This window comes from Hyla sarda, chromosome 2 (genome assembly GCF_029499605.1).
Source record: "Hyla sarda isolate aHylSar1 chromosome 2, aHylSar1.hap1, whole genome shotgun sequence".
Taxonomy (NCBI): domain Eukaryota; kingdom Metazoa; phylum Chordata; class Amphibia; order Anura; family Hylidae; genus Hyla; species Hyla sarda.
Genome location: NC_079190.1, coordinates 207,235,980 through 207,244,241, shown reverse-complemented (window position 1 = coordinate 207,244,241; position 8,262 = coordinate 207,235,980). Strand labels below are relative to the sequence as shown.

The 8,262-nt window shown below is 43.8% G+C and overlaps 1 protein-coding gene across 6 annotated transcripts in view; it reads right to left on the bottom strand.

Moving 5' to 3' along the window:
* Window positions 1-137: 137 nt before the first annotated feature.
* Window positions 138-8,262, bottom strand: part of TXNL4B (thioredoxin like 4B) — a 90,552-nt gene continuing 82,427 nt past the window's right edge. For 5 of the 6 annotated variants that reach the window (XM_056556208.1, XM_056556211.1, XM_056556207.1 and 2 more), the window contains 3 exons: window positions 6,270-6,430; window positions 6,035-6,186; window positions 138-530 (listed from right to left, as the gene is read on the bottom strand). In XM_056556208.1, the coding sequence (XP_056412183.1) occupies window positions 365-530; window positions 6,035-6,186; window positions 6,270-6,401 (450 nt within the window). In that variant the 5' untranslated portion in view covers window positions 6,402-6,430 and the 3' untranslated portion in view covers window positions 138-364. The remainder of the gene's footprint in view (window positions 531-6,034; window positions 6,187-6,269; window positions 6,431-8,262) is intronic. The other variant, XM_056556210.1, reaches the window with a different exon arrangement.

The window sequence follows — 8,262 nt, the reverse complement described above, 5'->3', positions numbered from 1 at the left end:
GAAACGAGAAACAAAAACATTATTAAAACATTATCATTCCTTCTACGGTATATCCTGCTACATCAGTATAATGTTGGCTTTAAAAGAAACAAAATTTGTAGTATATAAGCTTTATTACTAAAAACAGTTAAATAAAATGAAAGCTACCCTATATACAACATCACCCTTTGTCTATAAGTAGTTCTTCCCAGAAATGAAAGCATCAAAGGTTCAAAGTGCATAAAGAAAAGATGGCGATGGCACCCCACTTTTCTCAGGATTCCAGAGTCGTCTTCACCCAATTTTCGGACCATTTCATTTGTTGATATAGTAACATAAATAATAGACATTTTCTCTTCATTGTGTGATGATGCCCTTGGCCATTCTAAACTTCCTGATATAAAAGGTCATATTTTGGAATGTTCTTAGGGTCTATAGGACTTCGTACAATGAGTTTTCCACGCATTGCTCCCCTGTAAATCACTTCAATGAGGTCAATGAAATCCTGTTTCGTCTTGAAGCTTCCCACAAACTTGGTATGATCCGGCGACCTAGAAAACACGTAACATTAGTGCCCTCGTATAGACAATGACCATACTGCATTATTATCTGTACAACCACCTTTATAACACTTCACCTGTACCCTTTACTAGTAACTATTCAGGCCCCATGAAGAAAATGCAAGACTACAGAGGAATTCACTAAAGCGAGCCCTAGTGTGGTTTCTTATGGCAAAGTAGGAGTCCTATCACTTGTAATATAGTTGCGAAATCCAGACTTTCCACTTAACAGAGCTCTATATTTCACACTGTAAGTTCACTCTTTCCTTAAAGTGCCCTGAGAATTAAGAGTAGCTCCCACCATCTTTAAAAAAAAAAAAAAAAAAAAAATTATCTGTCCCTACCTATTTCTAATCTATCCCTAACCCCATTCCTGCCTTCAAAAAATAAAAATAAAAAAAGCTCATCCTGGGCTTCTCTGTATACCTCTGCCGGAAGCCGACTTCCCCAGCAGGTGCAACGTCACTGATGCTTGCTGGGCACCTACTTCCGCCCTCACCTCATCTATGCTGCGCTCCTGTCGGAAGCACGCATAGATGAGCGGCCAATCGCATGGCAGACTGCTCCAGGGTCTCCTCCTTCCTGTTTAGCAGTTCATGTACTACCCAGGTAGGAGGAGTATAGGAGCATCGCCGGACCTGCCGTGCAATATACCACAGCCGAGACCTGGGACCGATACAGTTTATAGAATGGTTTGTATCTAATGATAAAATAAAATAAAAAAAATATATATATATATATACACACACACACACACACACAGCAACAGAAGAATGCAGCAGCACACTGCCAGCACAAGGATATAGGTGAAACATAAATATGCAGATAAAACATGGAGAGCTATACAGCTATGGTGTAATAGATGCAAATGTGAAACTATGAGATAGTGAGGCACTTAGCTCGCAAATTTGTCTCCGCCGGCGGTCAAATAGCTTGGACCGTCCCACCGCGATAAGGTGGCCTCATTGGGACGGATCCTAAACTGTGAATATGCCTCTGTGTGAACAATTCAGTAAGCATGGCAGGGTCTGGAACATCCAAGACACCTTATATACACACCTGCTAGAGGTGGGTGGGGTGCAAGGCCAACATGGAGGTAGCCACTCCCCCGTATGTGCAATACAGACAAAGAATAAGTCAGCCAGCACTTTAGTTGATACCAAACTATTATATGGACCTGGCCTGCAGGTGCACGCTACTAGGCTAGATATACAGCAACAAAAGAATGCAGCAGTTGCTGTATATCTAGCCTAGTAGCGTGCACCAGGTCCATATAATAGTTTGGTATCAACTAAAGTGCAGGCTGACTTATTCTCTGTGTGTATATATATATATATATATATATATATATATATAAAGCCCCCCCCCCAACGTAGCCCCATATGCCCCTGTATACTTTATAAAACAGTGAGCCTACAGCTTTTGCTAAACTACAACTCTCAGCATGCCTGTACAGTCAACAGCTGTCTGAGCATGCTGGGAGTTGTAGTTTTGCAGCAGCTGGAGGCACACTCGAGTATTTCTCCAACAGTGTGCCTACAGCTGTTGTTAAACTAAAACTCCAATCATGCCCGTTATCTTATTGCATGTTTTGAGGTGTAGCTTTCTAATACATTCTTTGCTGCTGGTTTACAAATGATTTTCATGTTTCGAGTTTGAGCTTTGGCAAATTTTCCAATGCAGGTCAATATCTCAGCGGGAAAGCCGCAGTGAACCCATGCCAGTGTGAATGTACCCTAAAAACACTACACAAAATAATGAGTAAAACACTACATATACACACCGTCCATTACACTGACCCCCTCCCATATAAAAATTCTAAAAATATAGTATTGCACTGTTTCCCAAGCGGAGCCTCCAGCTGAATAAAAAAAAGTCAACTCACAGCATTGCCAAATGATTTATGGGCGGCCATGCTTTGAGTTGTAATTTAGTAACAGCTGTAGGCACACTTTTTGAGAAACACTGATGTCTAATCAACAGTGTGCCTCCAGCTGCTGCAAAACTTCAACTCCCAGCATGACCTGACAGCTATTGGCTATCCCTGTATGCTGGGAGCTGTAGTTGTGACACAGCGTTAGCGCCCTATTAGGAAAAATATCATAGCATGTGTGTGTAATATATATATATATTATATTATATATATATATATATATATATATATATGTATATATACACACACACACACATATACATACACACACATGCCATGAGTGTTTTCCTAACAGCGTGCCTCCAGCTGTTTCACAACTACAACTCTCAGCATGACCTGACAGCTATTGGCTGTGAGGGCATGCTGGGATTTGTAGTTGTGAACCTAGAGGCATCATATAAGGAAACTCTCCTAGGGCAGGTATTGCTATTTTAAAATATCAATGGCCAAACTATAATATCCACTCCACTCTTTGATAAAATATGTATATTATTTTATTGTTTCCAAAAGTGACAGAAGACCTCAGATCAAACTTACCCCATGAAAGGCTTGTACAGTCCTAGTGAAGGGAGCATCTCCACTCCACTGTACATGCCGGGGGCGGGGACAGGCTGCACGCGAATTCAGTCAGCCAATGCACGCAGCCCCAGCGTTCACTGCACTTGCTCCAGCCTGCCTGATTGACAGGCAGGGAGCGAGCGCAGGCTGATTGAATTAGGACTGATTCCCCGGCTGGCATCGGTCCTTATTCAGTCGTGACGTCACGGCATGCTGCAGCCGACCACTAGGAGGGAGACTCCTAGTGGCTGGTTTTCAAATGTAAAATAAACAATTTTTATGAAATTTTTTTTAATGAATCTATATTAGAGATGAGCGAACTTACAGTAAATTTGATTCGTCACGAACTTCTCGGCTCGGCAGTTGATGCCTTATCCTGCATAAATTAGTTCAGCTTTCAGGTGCTCCCGTGGGCTGGAAAAGATGGATACAGTCCTAGGAGAGAGTCTCCAGCCCACCGGAGCACCTGAAAGCTGAACTCATTTATGCAGGATAAGGCATCAACTGCCGAGCCGAGAAGTTCGTGACGAATCGAGTTTACTGTAAGTTCGCTCATCTCTATTAGAGATATGTTGTAGTACATAAGTACTACAACATATCCAAAAAAAAAAAAAAAAAAAAAAAAATTGGGTGACAGTGCCCATTTAATGCTACTTATTACCATGACTAGTAGATACTCAGTAGTTCCACAGCAGGATTTCCATATTCTGCTCAGAAATTTCTCTGCAGCAAAGTCCCATTAATTTCAAATGGGATTTTGTTGCACTGTGCAGGATTTCCGCGGCAGAAAAATCCAGATTCTGGCATACACAAAAACATTGAACCGGTTCAATATTTCTGCGGATTCCTTTCGGAAATGCATTGCTGTCTATGAAGACGGCACATTTCTTAGCAGTCCTTGTGCTGCCAAAGCAAGCAAATGTGCTGGACATTCCGAAAATTTTCGGGTTTGTGAACATAGCCTTAGGCTGCTTTCATGAGTTCAACATGGAACCAACTTTTAGTCGTGTGGGGCAAAAACTGCAAATCCGCAGTAGAACTCAGGCAGTTTTTCCCCGCTGTTCACAAGTATTTAAATGAACGGTAGGGTAACTCGGAGTGGATTTCCCGCTGTGAGTTACTAGTGTGTAAACGCAACCTATTTGTTTTTGCGGGTTTTCCGCTGTGTATTTGAAAGTGGGCGGGCTCTTCTCGGCTGTCCGTAGCAGATTTTCCATGGCAGAGGAGAGCCTGCCCCCTTTCAAATACGCAGCGGAAAACCCGCAAAAATAAATAGTGTGTGAACGCACCTTTAGTGTGGTTTTTGACCATGAGGCATCTAGGGGTGAAACAAGTGCCTTGACCTTGTTACAAGGGTAGAAACTGTGTAGCCAAAAACAGCAATTTGCTATAAGATGCATGTGCTTTTGCCAAGTAGTATTAAACCACACAACAATAAGATGAGGCTGTTTGGGACCTGTGAGGTATCTTTGTACATGGACCCACCAGCAGATCATCTAGGACATACTGATGATGTTGGGCAGCTAGGGTCTGCCACTTTATAAATGGGCATGAGAAGATGACTGCATTCTAATGTCTAGACAGAGCATAGCCTTTAGCAGGGTTTTCCAAAGAGTGTTTCTCCAGCTACCACAACATTCAGGTGGAAATTCCATCTGGAGAGTTTGCATTTCTAATAAAGAACAAAGGTCTATTGTGAAAAATTATCAAAAATTGCATAAAAAATGCCAACCCATGGCATTCTCTGTAAAAAAAATAAAAAATGCCAATGAAGTAACCAAAGCAATGTATGCGCTTACATTAAAGCACAACGCTTTTTAGCAAAATGCCAGACAAATTGCTACAAAGTATTTTTTTACTAAAAATATTGGAGTAGATTTATCAATCCTGTGCAGAGAAAAAGGTTGACCAGTTACCCACAGCAACCAATCATATCACTGCTTTCATCTTTCAGAGGCCTTTTTAAAAATGATAGGAACAATCTGATTGGTTGCTATGAGCAACTGGTCAACTTTTCCTTTGTACAGTGATCCCTCAACTTACAATGGGCTCAACGTACAATAGTTTCAACATACAATGGTCTTTTCTGGACCATCGTAAGTTGAAACCAGACTCAACATACAATGCTACAGATAGTCCAGATCTGTGAAATGTGTCAATGGCCGGAAGAACCGACCAATCAAAATGGGCATTCACTGGTAAAACCCCTGTATTACTGAAGCATATGCACTGACTGGTGTCTGGTAGCGCCCCCTACAGTACAGAGAGGTATTACATGTTCCGTACACTTTACCTGTACCAGGGTTAGCTGCTCCTTTGGACACCAGGTGAGGGCGACTCCATTACTTTTTTTACTTACAGGACCCTGAAGAAGCTCCTGTCCTCTACATAGACCAGTGTCTCCCAAGCAGGGTGGCCCCAGCTGTTGCAAAACTACAACTCCCAGCATGCCCGGACAGCCTTTGGCTGTCCGGGCATGCTGGGAGTTGTAGTCTTGCAACAGCTGGAGGCTCCCTGCTTGGGAAACACTGACATAGACAGTGATTTACAGTTCCCAGCAGATCTTTCTTACCTTTATATGTAAGGATTTGCTTTATCTATATTAGTTATCTACTTATTTTTTCTTTAATCCTCCCTTTTTTTTCTTATTTTTGGATGACATTTTGGGGCTTCAGAACCAATTACCAGGTTTCCATAGAGTTCTGGTTTCAACATGCAATGGTCGTCCCAGAACCAATTAATATTGTAACTTGAGGGACCGCTGTACAGGTTTTGATAAATCTCCCCCTACTATGTATAACACTCCTCTACTATTATAACATAACATTTCTATACTTTACTTAAGTTTTATTTATTTTCTTAAGTTTTTATGATAACACCCAGAGATGAATGAGAAAGGCAAACTGCAAGCAAGCAGGGGAGAACTTCCATAACTGTATTCTATCATAATCCTGTTACATTGGTAGGTCCTAGAAAAACAAATAGCAAACCAACTCCACGTTACCCATAGTCCACTTTCATATGTTGCCCATTGAAGAAAAAGACAGTAGATGGGATGTAGCTGATATCGAAGTACTGGCGGTAGATTGGCACTTTATCCACGTCAACAAGATAAATGACAGCCATTTTTCTTAGGTCCTGTGATGTCTTGGCAAGCTGAGAAGACAGGAGCATTTACAGAGTGTCCAAGCCATGCCTAGAGGTGTAATGTATAAGGAATGAAGAAATAAACCACTTACAATATCATCGAGCTGCAGACAGACAGAGTCATCATCTCTTCCAAACCGGAGAACCAAGACCAGCTCCGCCGTCGTTTTTATCGCTTGATCTACGTCACGTTTACTACTCAGTTTTGGCAGAAGAAAACTCATGGCCTTTGAGGTTTTGTTCAGGATGAATACTAGAAAGAAGAGGGAACATAGTGACTAATGTGGTCTGTTATTACAGGTTTAAAAGGGATTCTCCATCTCAAGTGATATACTAAAATAGTAATTCATCATTTCCTCAGTAAGGCTAGGTTCACACTACAGAATGAGTGGAAATGATGCTTCGAAATTCAACTCAAATTCAGGTGCAGCAGAATCCCATTGCTGTCTAAAGGATTTTGCTGCACAGTGTACACTACGGAATTTCAGCGGCGGACGTTCTGTTGAGACCCGTGTTTTCAATGGGATTCTGCTGCACTATGCACATGGCGGTGTGAGGTGCAGAACTGCGTCCTATGCACTTCTGCGTTCACCCCTACCCTACAGCGAGGGGAGGGGAAGGCAGAGCTGGGCAGGACGCAGCTCTGCACCTCCCTCAGTCCCGAACACAGTTCCCTCCTCGCACCTCACTCAGAAGGAGAGGAGGGACGTAAATTTTCACAGCCCCGCTCCGGGATGTAGATTTTCACAGCCCCGCTCAGGGACAGATTTTCACAGCCCCACTCAGGGACATGGATTTTCAGAGTCCCACTCAGGAACATAGATTTTCACAGCCCCGCTCAGGGACATAGATTTTCACAGCCCCACTCAGGGACATAGATTTTCAGAGTCCCACTCAGGGACATAGATTTTCACAGCCCCGCTCAGGGACATAGATTTTCACAGCCCCACTCAGGGACATGGATTTTCACAGCCCCACTCAGGGACATAGACTTTCACAGCCCCACTCAGGGACATGGATTTTCACAGCCCCACTCAGGGACATGGATTTTCACAGCCCGGCTCAGGGACATGGATTTTCACAGCCCCACTCAGGGACATGGATTTTCACAGCCCCACTCAGGGACATGGATTTTCACAGCCCGGCTCAGGGACATAGATTTTCACAGCCCCACTCAGGGACATAGATTTTCAGAGTCCCACTCAGGGACATAGATTTTCACAGCCCCGCTCAGGGACATAGATTTTCACAGCCCCACTCAGGGACATAGATTTTCACAGCCCCACTCAGGGACATAGATTTTCACAGCCCCACTCAGGGACATGGATTTTCACAGCCCCGCTCAGGGACATGGATTTTCACAGCCCCACTCAGGGACATAGACTTTCACAGCCCCACTCAGGGACATGGATTTTCACAGCCCGGCTCAGGGACATAGATTTTCACAGCCCGGCTCAGGGACATAGATTTTCACAGTCCGGCTCAGGGACATGGATTTTCACAGCCCCACTCAGGGACATGGATTTTCACAGCCCCACTCAGGGACATGGATTTTCACAGCCCCACTCAGGGACATGGATTTTCACAGCCCCACTCAGGGACATGGATTTTCACAGCCCCACTCAGGGACATGGATTTTCACAGCCCCACTCAGGGACATGGATTTTCACAGCCCCGCTCAGGGACATAGACTTTCACAGCCCCACTCAGGGACATGGATTTTCACAGCCCCGCTCAGGGACATAGACTTTCACAGCCCCACTCAGGGACATAGATTTTCACAGCCCCACTCAGGGACATGGAGTTTCACAGCCCCACTCAGGGACATAGATTTTCACAGCCCCACTCAGGGACATAGACTTTCACAGCCCCACTCAGGGACATAGATTTTCACAGCCCTGCTCAGGGACATGGATTTTCACAGCCCCGCTGACCCAGCACTCCGTTCGGGCTGTATGAGCTATTTAAAGTAGACTGGATAATGCAGCAGACCACCTTTTGAGTCTGCTTAAACTAGTGCATACTTGGTGACAATATTTGGGCCACTGAAATTAATAGGATCTGAGAGATACCACTGACGGACTG